General features: G+C 39.1%; 1 protein-coding gene across 1 annotated transcript in view; it reads left to right on the top strand.

The window, feature by feature from the left end:
* VSIG4 (V-set and immunoglobulin domain containing 4) overlaps nucleotides 1-15342 on the top strand; it is a 91709-nt gene that overhangs the window by 20835 nt on the left and 55532 nt on the right. The window contains exons 10-12 of the mRNA XM_039365367.1: nucleotides 633-738; nucleotides 2674-2739; nucleotides 5364-5430. Of these exons, the coding sequence (XP_039221301.1) occupies nucleotides 633-738; nucleotides 2674-2739; nucleotides 5364-5430 (239 nt within the window). The remainder of the gene's footprint in view (nucleotides 1-632; nucleotides 739-2673; nucleotides 2740-5363; nucleotides 5431-15342) is intronic.

The raw sequence follows: 15342 nt of genomic DNA, 5'->3' as shown, positions 1-15342 counted from the left end.
GTCAACTGTCTTATTTGGCACATTCAGTGAAAGAAACTCCCAACTCTTTAAAACTATCAAGAGTAAAGCTTTATTGAAAGAGCCAACTAGGCACAGCAAAAGCAAAATCAAGTCTGGGATTTTCCCACAAAAACTCCCGTAGGTAAAACCCTTTTTTCCCTTCCAGGCCACCCACAATTTATCTATTGAGTTTAGTTCTTTTGTTGTGGGAAACAGTTCTGTGCTACTGAACATATTTCATAACTCGACCTTGGTGGATAACATCTATGCATTTCATAGCCTCCCCCCTCTCTAGGAATTCACCATCACCCTCCCCTTTCTATTTGGCAAAAAGCGAGCTGGAATGATGGAGCCGAGTTAGTTTGGACATTCTGCTATTCCAGTGTTTCCCAAACTTGACCATTTTAAGGCATGTGGACTTCAACTCCCAGAATTCCACAGCCAGCGTTGCTGGCTGTGGAATTCTGGGAGTTGAAGTCCTCATGCCTTAAAATGGTCAAGTTTGGGAAACGCTGTGCTATGCCAAATCAAGCTGGCCCTTCTGAGTTTCTTCTTGGAACACGGTAAAAAGGCATCTTCCTCCTTCTGTCTGTCTCTGTGTTACATTTATATTTCCCTGCTTCCCTTCACAGAGAAGAGATCCAAGACTTCTTGAATTGTATCGATGCGAGTCTTGAGGAGCTTCAGGCAATGCTGTCTGGGAAAAAAATCAACTATGCTTCAGAAACACTTACTGATGTGAGTCCACTTTTCTGTGTCGATTTCTTAGCTAGGCTGCTGCCTCTCTTATTACCTAGAGAAGAAAAACTGTTTTCTTATGGTGTGGCAGGGCACCCTAGAATTGGGGGAGTCCTCCTCTCCCTGTGGAGGTGGAGCTAAAAACATTTTGCCAGAGAATGACTACTTGATATTGCATGTTTTAACTGCTGCAAGGATAGTCTTTGCCCAATTTTGGAAAAATGAGAATCTACCATCTGACCAGATTATTATTACCAAAATTTTAGAGTGTGCAGAAATGGATAGACTAACATTAGAAATGAAAGAAAAAGATGACTCAATTTGTTTTAGAACTTGGGAAAAATTTTATCAATGGTTAGAGACACATTAGAATTTGAAGGATTTGATATTTTAGAATAGTTGACTGATTTTTAATTGAGTTCTAACTAACATTTTGATGATACAATTACTTTTCCTGATCTACTGATTTTCATTTGTTACTTTTGATTGTTAGGATTTATTATTATTTTTTTGAGATTTTATTAGTAGTGTTTACTTAAGAGATCAACGTATTTGTTTACTAATTGTTTTTAATATGTTACAGTTTAAGCTTTGTTTAAAAATGGTTGAATATGATATTTACTTATTATGATCCGGATGGTTGCTTGTTTGTTGAAATATGTGATTGTACCTATCCTTATTTCCTTCCCCCCCTTTCCTTTTACCCCTTACTTTACCATACCTGTATTGTTCCTATTTTTCCTCACTTATATAAATTTAGTAAAATTTTGTTTAAAAAAAGAAAAAAGAAACATGTTGCCAATGTTCCGATGTGGTTCCCCAGTGCTACTTTTCCAGCTCTGGCCCTGCCTTGCTCCAGAAAGTGTGTCTTGCCCAGTTGCTGCTGCTCTTCTTTCTACCATTCTTTGTCTTCTCTTTCTTTCCTCCCCTCCCCTATGATCAGGGGAAATTCTACAAGCACCCCGACAGCAAGTTGGTGTGTAGGCAAGAAACCAATTTGTTGTCAGGGGTGCTTGGAGAATTTCTGACAGCTCGGGCCGACCTAGGGATGGATGGCCAGTTCTGTACCTGCTAAGTCATTGGGACAAAGCATGTGGCTTCCCCACCCCCTGACTCAGGCTCCATTACCACCAAAGCTCAGATTGTACACTTCTTCCCTGTTAGAAGTCATAACTTACCCAAATCCTCTGAATCAGGACTGGACTATGTGTGTCTGAAGCAGTGGAAAGTACCATTTTGATAATCTTAACACAACTGAACCATGGTGAAATGAAGAAGGAAGTGATGCTTTCTCTTCCCCTCTCCTTAGAGACCCCCTGACTGAGGCCTCAGAAGGATCAGGGCAGTCAGCCCCCCTCCCTGCCACTCCTTTCATGGGGAGTGCCCTGAGAAATAGCAGACAGTATGGATTTGCTCTCCGTGGGGCCCGAGAATGGGAGAAGAATCAGTGAGTGGAAGCTTTATAGAGAAGGTCTAAATTTCAAAGAATGAGATACCTCCGGATCATGACAACTGTTGAACAGTGTGGAATTGTGAGGATTCCTCCATCAGTGGATGATTTCAAGCAGAGGCTGCACAGCTGTTTGTTTGGGCTCGTCCTAGGATTCCTGGCGGGGGGGGGGGGGAGAGCAGCTTGCACCAGAAAACTTCCAGGATCCCTTCCAACTCTTTGATTTTATGATTCTATTTATTTTTATTTATTATATTTATAGGCTACCCTTTTTACTTCTAAGGCAACTCTGCTTCTAGGATTGAGGGACATCATCTTTTAGTCTCAGTGTAGTGACAACACTTTAGCTAACTTGAGGGAAGCTTATTTTAAGGTTTTTTTTATGTTTAAACCTTTGATTTGTCTCAAGAGAGGTTCTTGTCATATTTTTGTTGTTAAAACTGTTTCTAATCAATAAATCAGATTGCCTTCATTTCTACCTCCAGACCTTCAGTTCTGAGCTTCCTGTGTTGGATTCAAGCATACCAGAAGCTCCTCTCAGATTGGAAAAGGTAGGTAGTGGGTCTTCCTTGGCACCTGGGAAGGAGGGGAGCAGTGAACTGGGAAAATGTGTGTGGGGGGGGGGGCGGCTCTTGGAGTTGAAGGTACCAAAGCACATTTCTTTCTGATCAGCAAAGTTGCTTAGAACGTTGGATTTGAAGAATACTTTGCCAGGTGACTGGAGTAGTAGAAAAAGAGACTAAGAGCACTGTTTCACTGTATCCACTGTTAATGGATACAACTCTCTTTCTCCCTCCCTCCCTCTCTCTCTCTCTCTCTCTCTCACACACACACACACACACACACACGTTTTTTTAATTAGTATTTATACATTTTTCATAAGAACTTTCTGCAGGTCACAATAATTGAACAATTTCAAAGTGGTTTACATATTTGGTATAAATTTAATTTGTGGACAATTTTAGTCAGCTGAAGAACCCGCTCAATGGAGAAAGAATAAAGGTGGGTATTGAGGGGTTGCTGAAGATTTTGGAGACATTTTTTCTCTTTCTTCTCCTTACTAGTTCGCTCTCTTTTTTTTTTAGGATAACCCCCCCCCAATAAGTCATAAAATAAAACAAAAGGGCAAATCCATGGCTTGATTGTCCAGTGTTAAATGGGGCTCTCAGATCTGACTTCTGCATTGGGAGTGGGGAGGGCATAAAAGATCCAGCTGCCCACAGTCACTTTCTTCAGATCACGGATGAGCCGTAGGAAGGCAACTTTTGCCCTGAGAGCCCTTCCTTTTTCAGGCCACTGAGTTCAACAAAAAGCAACTTTAGTGTTGTATGTAAGCCACCCAGAATTGCCTCGTAGAGAGGTGAGTGGGAAATAAATAAATAAATCGACTTCCCAAATGGCGTTTGTGCTATCAATATTGCTGGCTGAGCTTCTGAAAAGATTGGACTAGCTTTTCCAGTCTTTTCAGATTGACGAACTAATGCTTCCGTCATTCTCACTGAGGCTGAGGAATGCTAGTTCTGTCCTTCCTTTCAAGAAGTCAGAGTGAGAAACATTTAAACCCAATTTTTTTTTCCTATCAGTTCTAGCCCATCACATGGATTCACTTGTTAAGCCCCCGTCTCTTTCCCACCTTCCATAGATCCAAACCCGTGTTGAGCTCCCCTGGGATTAGAATCGACTCCTGTTCTGAGGGGATGCCCCTGAACGCTTTGCAGAGCCAGCTAGAGGCTTGTGGGCCAATCCCTCCCCTGGCTCAACAGGCTCTGTTCAGTTTATGTTAGGCCACTGAGGGGTCAGGAACGATTTTGCCATTAGCAGGAGTTTTGCACCAAAGAAGCCCTTTTGAAAGCAGAGTGAGTTTTGTTGGAACTCTGGCTTGTTTGGGGTGTAATCTCCAATGTTTTCTGTTTATTAGGGGCATTTTCCAAGGTCTGGCTTAGCAGTTTTTTTCTGATAACACTTGGGTAGTTAAAGATTAGGACAGGAAGACCTGGAGGAACGTTATCCATGGGGTCGGATGGGTCGGACACGACTTCGCAATTAACAACAACAACAAGTTAAAGATTGGACTCGGGCAGATACCTGGAAGCCCTTTTCTTAGCCAGTTCAGCTCTAATTCTGTGTTCTGCAAGACCGTTGTACTGCATGATCAGAACAGCCTCCCTAATAAAAAGGTTCAGGGAAAACAGTTTTCAATTGTATTGTGATAGAGAGACCTCTACAAAATCTAAATTCTTTTGCCTACTTAGAAGAAAATCCATTCATTTTTCTTTTCAAATGAGCTCCTTTTTTACAATGGTTTGGATTCTGCAAATTGAAGTAATACTCTGGCAGCTTCCATCAGCGACCTGGACTTTGAAAGTGGTGCTTCCTAGAACTGTGTTGGACCTTTGCAGCACACAGGTCTCATAGGAGGAGATGGGAGTGGGAGGTGGGGCCTTTTGCTTCCAAATGAGTGTAGAAGACTGAGGCACAGACTTCCTCTGTTTCCAGAGCTTGTGCTCTGCAAGCAGACCGTCCTTGGCTTCCTGGAGAGACAGTGTTGCTAGCCAAGATATTGTAGAGCAGTGTTTCTCAACCTTGACCATTTTAAGGCATGTGGACTTCAACTCCCAGAATTCCATAGCCAGCAATGCTGGCTGTGGAATTCTGGGAGTTGAAGTCCACATGCCTTAAAATGGTCAAGGTTGAGAAACACTGTTGTAGAGAGTCTGTTTCAGTAGAGAGTCCCCAAATGAAATGTAAGCTGTAAGGTACTTGCAGTGATCATCTTTTGTGTGATGCGCATAAAAGTATAGTTTACTAGAATTATTTTTAATCTTATATCCTTAATTTACAGCAATCGGTTGTAGCAGAAGTGCCAAAAGAAACATCTCTAAATATTTCTATTGACCAGCTGTAGCACAGATGAAAAACAAACACTGAGATGTACTGTCAGCCAGGGTCCTTGTGTGAAGCAATGATGCTTTAAGTTGAGCATTACCAACTGAAGCTGGGGAAGCAAAGCGCTGGCTAGACTATTATAACCAGAGTGATGAGCTGATTAAAGGGAAGACAGGAAACACAATTAAACTGATTAGGACACAGTTGGCTCTCTTTGTGTATTAAAAAAGGTAGCATTTAAAAAAAATATTCTAAAAATATTTTTCTGTGCATTTGTTTCTTTTTTTAGACAGAAGACTTACCAGCAATTTTAGACACAGATGGAATAAATAATGAGGAAACCTCAGGGAAGAATGGTGAGCAGGGCAAGAAATTGGAAATTGTTTTACCAAATCAGTCTGGAGAAGCTAAGCAGGGGTGGATCCATTTGGAGGGAACATTCCTTTCAGTTCCTGTGTGGTTTACAGCATCTGTTCCATAGGAGTTGCTGTTCTCCAGATGACTTGGACATCACCTTCCATAATCTTGAGCCCATGTGGCTCAAAGGGACTAGGACAGTGGTTCTCAACCTTTCTAATGCTGTGACTCCATAATACAGTTCCCCATGTTGTGGTGACCCCCAAGTGGGTGTGGCCACCAATAAAAGGGAGTAGGACAGCTGGGGAAAAGGGAAAAAAATGGCGGACAGCGTGGTTTGGCGACCCCCGTGAAATGGTCATTCGACCCCAAATGGGGCCCCGACCCACAGGTTGAGAACCACTGGACTAGGAATTCAGAAAGTCAGACTGCAGCCCATTTGAGAGCATGCAGTTGGGAAGAGCTGCCCCCCAAATGCCTGAATTTGCCTGGCACACTGGCTTTCATGCACTGCAAGAGCGGACATCCCTGAGCACCTACTTTATTTTATTCTTAGCATCTTCTTATAGTTTGAGATATTGTTTGGGTTAGAGTCTTTTTGTGCTTCACATTTGGAGAGTAGAGAAAGGAGAAATCGGGCTTGTGCAACGAAAGGTTGTGACCTTCCTTTCTGAAGTGCAGTCCTATTTTTAAAGGCAATTCTGGGCATGTCCCCCAGGCGCAGGAATCCCCCGCCAGCTCTGCTTGTGTTTCTGACCTCACAGTCCGGCTTTCACTTTCTCAGCACATGGAATCCTTTATAGAACAGAGTCCGAGGCCTCTTCTGTGGGGCTGGAAATTGGGGGGATTGGCACCAGAGGAGGGATGTTCATAGGAAATACTTTTCAAAGGCAAGATGCAGCAGTGATTTCCTTACCATGCCCTGTAGACGCCCCCCCCCCCCAAGTCTTATTTCTAGATTTTGGCATTCTGTTTGGGAGAGAGTTAATGCTGAATTGGCTGTTAATTTTTTTATATGATTGCAGTCCTTGTAATTGACTTTTGTTGTAAAAAAAAAAAACCAGTACATTGAAGGAATAGCAACAGTAATGATATCCTTGTCAGTAATTGTAGTTTGTCCAGGCAAGGTCAGATATGGAAGGTGAAGTCTGTTTATTGCTGTTCCTATAACCAGATGGCTTCTGTTGATTCTTCTCTAAGAGCGATAGGCAGGACCCAGCCCACATGCCTGAATGACCTTGTGTTTCATCCTTGTTGCAGCTTGTGGTATGTACAGATGTAAACTTTCCAGAAATTTTGAAGCCGTGAGGAAAAAAACCCATTTTTTTCTCTGTTTTTTCCTGGAAAAAATAGAAATTCTGGAAAAATTGAAAAAAAAAAGTTCAGTGTAGAGTAATTTTACAAATTGCATGAAATACAGTGTATATAAAAGTATTATGCTTGCAATAAAACAGATAACCATCCCCTTTCCCTCAAAAGCAACAAAAAAGCAAGAAACTATCAACCTAAAAATTAATTGGATTTGCCCCTTAGCGCCAATAGCAAATAAAGTTAAGGTATACTTCACTATTTAAACTCCATGGAAGGTTTACTTTTTGAATGGTGCTTTAAAAAAAAGAAACAGAAGACAACATATACATGCAGTTTATTCTATCTCATTTTCTGAACTACTGCTATTATTTTCCGTTTCTTCTTCCTCTTCCTGTTTGTCTTTTTTCTCATGGACTTCTAAAAACTTTAGGTTTGCATGGATTGAAACAAGCTTTTCTACCCGTTCACAAGTCAGTTTGTTTCTTGATTTGGTATGAGTATTACCAAACATAGACCAGACTCTTTCACATGCAGCAGAAGATGCAGGAATCTGCAGTAAATGAGATGCAAGAGATATCAGAGATTGTGTGCTGCAGAGACTTTGCCACCATGTTGCAGGAGAGATATGTTTTGCAGAATCCCAGAATGCTTTCCTGGCCCAAATCTCTGAAGATGTTCTATATTCTACAATGTCTGAAAATACTTTTCCAAGTCCTAAGTGCACAGCTTGTTTCGTAATCCAGTCAAATGCAGCAGCTGTATTCTCATCACTCACACCTTTGAATCTTGGATCCAGTAGATTTGCAGCAGCATATACTGGATGGCAACAAAATTCTTCCTGTTTCTTAATAAAATCTTTCACTTTATTTTTTTCAGCAGTTGTAAGCGGAGATGTACTTAGCTTTTCAAAAACAATTTTTATCATAGCCATGTGGTTAGGAATTTCTGACAAAAGTGCAGTGTCTGATTCAGATGCACAGATTGCTGAAAAAAATGCTGTTAACATCTGTACGGAGTTCTGCAGCTGAACCCAAAACACAGCCTCGTATAAGTGTTCCTTATATTTCTGGGAATTTTAAGATCCTCAGTTACTGTTGCTTGAAGAGCTTCTTTGTTTTTTAGTAAACTTTCAAAGGAGATCACCACTTTACCCCAATGTGTTTTACTACAGAATTTCAGTGTCACTATTTTATTTTGTGCATTTTTTTCTTCTTGCTTCTTGAAGACAGCGGTGACAACACGAGTAGCTTTTACATATTTGATAACTTCTTTAGCTTTTCTATAGATCCTTTGAAGGGTGTCCAGTTTCATGAAGTCACTAAGAAGTAAGTAGAGTTCATGAGATGCATATCCTATTGCAGTAATATGTTGATACTTGTCCATTATGATTTCATATTACTTGCATTGTCATTCAGCAAAGCAAATACTTTACCACTCTCAGTTTTCTTTAAAACTACACATATTTCATTGCTGACATACTCTGCAGTATGGCTATCCTCTCAGTTTCAATGCTTCTATAAAAGACTGATTGAGGTGTTGTTATCACAAAGTTCTTTATTCCTTCATTTGTCCATTCATCTGTAAGTACTGCAAGACATAGTGCTTCACTGATTTTTCCTTGTACAGATTCCATCACACACTCATATTCTGACTCCAAAAGAGCTTTGCTCAAGGAATGTCTGCTTGGCAATTGGTATGATGGTTGTAATAATTTAAAAGCTTCCTGCCCATATGCATTTTCAGTTATTGACAATGCTGATCCAGAAGCATATATTGTTCTTTTGCAAGAATGTGATCAATTTTCTCCTGATTTTCAGGTGTCATTTTATCTATAAACTATTGTGTATTTTGCAACACTTCCTTCCTTAGATGCTGCTGGTGAAGAAACACATGTGATGATCCAGAAGCAGCAGAAAGAGTGTTTCTGGAATTAGAACTCTGGAAGGAAAAGTTACTTGCACTTTCACTCTGGTCCTCATCATTTAATTTGATAAAGTATTTTTTAATGTCTTTAAGGCACCTATGGCATGCAAGGATGTGTTTTGTCATCCTTGTGGTATTTGGAAAAGAATATTTCTTCTCACAATATGTTGCAGCTTTGCTCTCTGCAGAAATTGCACTGTGGAAATGTTTACAAATGTTGGTCTCACCATTTTACTGAGAGGAGGAAAAGAAAAACCAAGTTACTGACCAGACTACAGATAAACATGCTGTGATGGTGGAGAACATTAATAGGTATCATTTAAGGGTTACCAAAGATCAACTAATAATATCCTTATTAAATGTGGATTACAAAATTTTTGCCTCAATAATAGCAGAAAGACTGAAGAGACCAGACCAAAATGGATTTTTACCAAAGAGACAAAGAACAACCTAAGAATGATTTTAGATACTTTGGAATATTACAAAATGCATCCAGGGAAACAAATGGCATTAATTTTGTTTTTTAAAAAAGTTTTTATTGTTTTTTCCCCATACATTCAGTAGTATTTATTCAACAAACGTACTGTCTGAGTTTACATTCGCTAATAAATATTTTGTTCCTAATCCTTTATTCTTTCCTGTAGCCATCGATAAAATAAGTCCCAAGTTTGGTAATATTCTGTTTCTTCTTTTTCTTTCAGTCTCATAGTCAGTCTATCCATCTCTGCGCATTCTAATATTTTTTTAATTATTTCTTCATCTGATGGTATTCCTTCATTTTTCTAATATTGTGCAAATATAATTCTGCCTCTGTTGTAACGTGCAAAATCAAATATATACTTTGTTTATCAGTCTTTTCTGGCATTATACCTAATAAAAAAAGTTCAGGTTTAAAATTTATGTGTTCTCCCAACATCTTTTCTAGCCAAGCATGTATCTTTTTCCAATAACTCTTTGCTTTGTCACATTTCCACCAAACATGGTAATAAGTGCCTGACTTGTGTTTACATTTCTAACGTCCATATTTTTAAATATTTTTGCTAATCTTGCTGGTGGCAAGTGACATCAATAAAACATTTTATATAAATTTTCTTTGTAGGAAGTTAACATTGTCAGTTTATAATTTCTTTCCAATAAATTTTGCCATTTTTCTAATTTATATTGTTTCCAAAAATTTTCACCCATCTTATTGTTTCTTTAACTTGCTTGCTTTCCATTTTCAAAATTAATAAAAAGTTATACATTTTCTTAATTAGTTTTTCATCAGAAGTTAACAATATCTTGTCAAACACAGTTTGTTCCTTATAAAATCCATACAGTTTAACATCTTTATAATATCTAGTTTGCATTTGCAAATACACCCACCATGATAAATTGATGCCCTGATTTTCCATTTCTTGTTTAAATTTTAAATTCCCTTTAGAGTTTAGAATATCTATATGTCCAGATTTTTTCAAAGTCCACTAAATTTGATTATACAAATGCTTCCATTGTTGACAACCACCCTGGAATTTTCAAATATATTTTACATTTTATTTTTTCCCATGTTGTTAATAATGCATTTCTTATATAGTAATTTTGGAAGTATTTATGAATTTTATTTTTCCTGTACCATAAAAAGCGTGCCACCCTAATTTTAAATCATGCCCCTCCAAATGTAACAACCTTTTGTTTCTAAGAGTTATCCATTCTTTTACCTGTGTTAATGCAGATGCTTGATAATATAAAACCCACTCTATTAAACCAAAACCTCAATTTTCCTTGGCTTCTTGTAACATTTTCATCTTAATTCTAGCTTTCTTTCCTTGCCAAATAAATTTCAAGATTAATGAATTTAAATTGTCAAATAATTTTTTCTCAAGTTTTATAGGTATTGTTTGAAATAAAAATAAGTTTTTCGGTAGTATGTTCATTTTCACTGTAGCAATTCTTCCTAGTATTGACAATTGCAAGTTTTTCCATTTTTCCAAATCCACTCTTATTTGATTCAATAATTTTGTATAATTATCTTCTTTTATCTTTGAACATCTTGCTGATATTTGACCTTTTTAATTATTTGCAATTCTATTTTTTCTGACATTTGTTTTTTTGTTTATCTGTAAGATTTTTAACTATTACTTTGGTTTTTTCTCTATTTTCAGTCCTGCCATTTCTCCATATTGTTCTATCTTTCCCAGTAGTTTAGGAATCATCTCCAAAGGTTCTTTTAAAATAAGTACCAAATCATCAGCAAATGCTTGTAATTTATATGTTTCACTTTTTATTTCTAGTCCTTTAATTTCTGTATCTTGTCTAATATTTCTGTTTAGAACTTCCAAGGTCAAAATAAATAACCATGGAGATAATGGACATCCTTGCCTTGTACCTTTTCTTATCTCAAAGTTCTTAGTATAATCTCAGTATAATCACTTTCACTGTTTATTGTATATTGTTTTAATCATATTTATAAAATTCTATCCAAAGTCCTTTTTAATTGCTGAATCATAAATTGCCAGGAAACATTATCAAATGCCCTTTGGGCATCTAGAAATATTAGTGCCAGTTGTTTCCCTGATGTAATTCATAATATTCCAATACATCCATTATCACTCTTAAATTATTTTTAATTTGTCTCTTTGGTTAAAAAAATTTTTTTTTGTGTCTGAATGTATAAATTCAGTTACAAATCTTTTCAGCCTCTGCCATTATTGAAGTAAAAATTTTATAATCCGCATTTAGTAACGATATCAGTCTATAATTTTTTATCTGTGTCAAGTCTGAATCTTCTTTTGGTATTAAGGTAGTATTTGCTTCTATCCATGTATTTGGGAGTTTAGCTCCAACAAAAGTTCATTGCAAACGTCTTTCAACAGTTCACTTAATATATCTTGTAAAGCTTTATATAACTCCGCCGGTAGTCCATTTGGCCCCAGTGTTTTCTCGTTTTTTGTCTTCTTATAGCCTCTGTTATTTCCTTCATTGTTATTTTTTTTCCTCTATCATAGTCTTACAGATTTCTGAAATTTTCGGAAGATTGTTTTCTTCCAAATACTGAATCATTCTCTCTCTTGAAATTTCTTCTATATCATACAGTTTCTTATAATTTTCTTTAATTATCTTTTTTATTTCTTCATTTTTAAATTGTAAGCAACCTTTTTCATCTACTAAATTATCAGTTTCTTCTTCTGTTTTTTAAGTTTATAAGCTAGCCATTTTCCTGGTTTGTTTGCATTTTCAAAAAAGCTTTGTTTTGCTCCTTTTATTTGCTGTGCCAATTTTTCTGAATTCAACAAATTTAATTTGTGTTTTATTGTTTCCATTTCTCTTTTCAGAATCTTCTTTTGCAAATTCATTTGCAGTTCTGATTCTAGTTTTTCAATTTTTTCTCTTAATAGTATATATTACTGTCTTTTCTGCTTGTTTTTTTTTGCCATGTATGTTATAGCTATACCTCTACAGTATGCTTTTGCTGTATCCCATACATTTTGTAATGTTGTATCTTCTTTTTTGTTTTCCTTGAAGAAAAACTCAATTTCTTTTTTTGCTAGTTCTGTAAATTCTCTTTCTTTTAATATAGATTGATTTAAAGTCCATCTTGGTTTTTTTGGGTATTCCTCTCCATGTCACTTTTAAGGGGTTGTGATCTGTCCATGTCCCTGATTCTATCTCAATTTCCTGCATACTTGTCCTCAATTCAGATGTCATCCAAATCATGTCAGTTCTGGATCAGGATTTATGACTGTTTGAATTTTGATAAAATTCTTCCTGTTTATTATTTGGTCTATAGATTACTACCAACAATGTTTGTTTTTGATGTAGATATATTTCTACCATAACAATTCTTCCTTCTTCATCTGAATAAATCATTTTACAGTCTATTGTCTCTTTAATATGTACGGCTACACCTCTTTTTTTCTGGTAAAGTTTCCCAATTTTGGGGTATTCAACAGCTTGTAATATTGTCTTTTTATATGTGTCTCTTGCAAACAAATTATATCTATATTTAATTTCTGTAGCTTTCTAAAAATTTTGTTTCTTTTTGATGGGGAGTTTAGTTCATTTATATTCACTGAAAAAAAATCTGTTTTCTTTCTCCATTTCAGTTATTTATATTTAGGTCTTGTCGATCTCGTAATCCTCTGTTCTCTGGCAGTAAAGGACTCTTGATCAAATTTCTCTTTCTATTCTACTGTTTGTATAATTGCTTCTTCAGTTGCTTCTTCTGTTTGTTTCTGATCTTTTCTCTCCTCTTGTCGATATTGCACTCCTTCATTTAAGAATGCTCAATTTCTTTCATCAAAGTCTTGTGCTTTCCAAACTGAATCCAATCGGTATCTTGTATTATTCCAGTTGATTAAGATCCCTTCGGGCATTAACCATCTGAAATTTATGCCTTTTGCAATTAGCTTTGTAGTTAGGAAGTGATATTGTCTTCGGGTATCTCTTACTCTCTTGGGCACGGGTCGGCAACCCACGGCTCTGGAGCCACATGTGGCTCTTTCAGCCTTTTCCTGCAGCTCCCAGTCCTTCTCTGCCATTTGCAGAAAGACAGAGATAGAGAGAGGCACTTGCGCTTCCCTTCTCCCTCCCCCCCCTCTCTCTCCCCCTCCCCTCCCCGATCTCCTCACCTGGTCAACTGGCCTCACGCTGTTCTCCGACAAGCTGACAAGCTTATTGGGCGGGCTCCCAGGAAGCAGCAGCAGAAAGCAGCATATCTCTCTCTCTCTCTCTCTCTCTCTCTCTCTCTCTCTCTCTCTCTCTCTCTCTCTCTCTCTCTCTCTCTCTCTCTCACACACACACACACACACACACAAACACATACTTTTACTTAGTGGGGGAAGAGGACTGGCAGACCAAGGGCAGGAGAGAGCCAGCCCAATAAGAATGTGTGTCAGCTTGTCGGAGAATAGCGTGAGGCCAGCTGGCCAGGTGAGCAGAAGATTGGGGGGGGAGAGAGGGAGAGGAAAGAGAGAGGGAGAGGAAAGAGAGAGGGAGGGAGGGAGAGGAAAGAGAGAGAGAGAGAGAATGCTGTATTTAAAGATGGTAGATAAGCTACTAAAATTGTTTTCACCTGCTGGGATGAAGGAGAAAGGTTTTTTTCCCTCTTTCTCTGGCATAAAAAATTGTTTTCATTGATTTCATAAATGCAACACACTATAGTTTTTTTATACATAGCATAAAGGTAAAAAAAGGATATATGCAGTGTTATCTTCATTTTAGATGTCAAAAGGGTTTTGTGGTTCCCAATGTTTTCTGTGAGAAACGGGTCCAAATGGCTCTTTGAGTGTTAAGGTTGCCGACTCCTGCTCTTGATTTAACACCACGATTTCTTTATTCTTGTATTGTAATGGCTCATCTCTAACTTTTCTCAGTATTTCATCTCTTGTTGTTTTCTTTATAAATCTTACATGAACTTCATTGGGTAGTTTATATTTCCTTGTGTAGCTTAAATTCATTCAAAATATTTCATCTATCTCCATTTGCTTCTCTTCTCGGTTTGCTTTCAAAGCCTGGCAGGTGCCTTACCTGCCTGGGCTGGGCCAGCCGGTGGTCGCCCTGCGCCGTCGCTACCGCTTGCCACGGCCACCCAGGAGCGCCTGGGTCTGCCTGCCGTCACCCCGAATGGGCGGTGGCCAAGGTAAGGCTAGCGGGGCAGCGGCGGGCACAGGGAGGGTTTCTGGCACGCATGGGGCCTGGCGGGTGCCTTACCTGCCTGGGCTGGGCCAGCTGGTGGCCCAGCCAGTGGTCGCCCTGCACCGTCGCTGCCGCTTGCCATGGCCGCCCAGGAGCGCCTGGGCCTGCCTGCCGCCGCCCCAAACAGGCGATGGCCAAGGTAAGGCTAGCGGGGCAGCGGTGGGCGCAGGGAGGGTTTCTGGCTCGTGTGGGGCCCGGCGGGTGCCTTACCTGCCTGGGCTGGGCCAGCTGGTGGCCCAGCCAGTGGTCGCCCTGCGCCGTCGCTGCCCCTTGCCAGCTAGGCCTCGGCCGGTGCAGGGGGCGGCATCACGCATGCGCAGCGCTCCTGGGCAGGGAAAGTCCTTGACTTACGACCGGTAGGGTAGTCCTTGACTTACAACCGGTTGGGGGTCGCGGCATTAAAAAGGTTGAGAACCACTGCCCTATACTATACCTGTACATTTGGTTTTTGTTTCTTTTTTCAGCATTGAATTTCATTTTGTTAGATAACCCCCAGTGTTCCAGTTTGTTCAGATCCTCCTGTATCTTAAGCCTATCTTCTAGAATGTTGGCTTTTTCTGCCAGCTTGGTGATGTCTGCAAATTTGATGAGCTCCCCATCTAGCCCCTCGTCCAAATTGTTGATAAAGATGTTGAAGAGCACTGGGCCCAGAACAGAGCCCTGGGGCACCCCATTCCACACTTGCCTCCATGTAGATGCAGTTCCATTGAGGACCACACGCTGAGTACGGATGGTGAGCCAGCTATGAATCCATCTGGTAGTAATGCTGTCTAACCCACATTTTTCTATCTTATTAAGTAGTAGGTTGTGATCTACTTTATCAAATGCCTTACTGAAGTCCATTTTGTCACTTGGTCAAAGAATGCAATAAGATTTGTCTGGCATGATCTGTTTTTAACAAATCCATATTGGCTTTTAGTAATGACTTTGTTTGTCTCTAGGTGTTTGCTAATTTGTTGTTTAATTATCTTTTCCAGAATCTTCCCAGGTATTTAGGTCAGGCT

Source organism: Crotalus tigris, unplaced genomic scaffold, assembly GCF_016545835.1.
Source record: "Crotalus tigris isolate CLP2741 ecotype Arizona unplaced genomic scaffold, ASM1654583v1 scf7180000020062.1902635, whole genome shotgun sequence".
Taxonomy (NCBI): Eukaryota; Metazoa; Chordata; class Lepidosauria; order Squamata; family Viperidae; genus Crotalus; species Crotalus tigris.
Note: the sequence above shows the minus strand (reverse complement) of the source record. Positions and strands in the feature narration are given on the sequence as shown.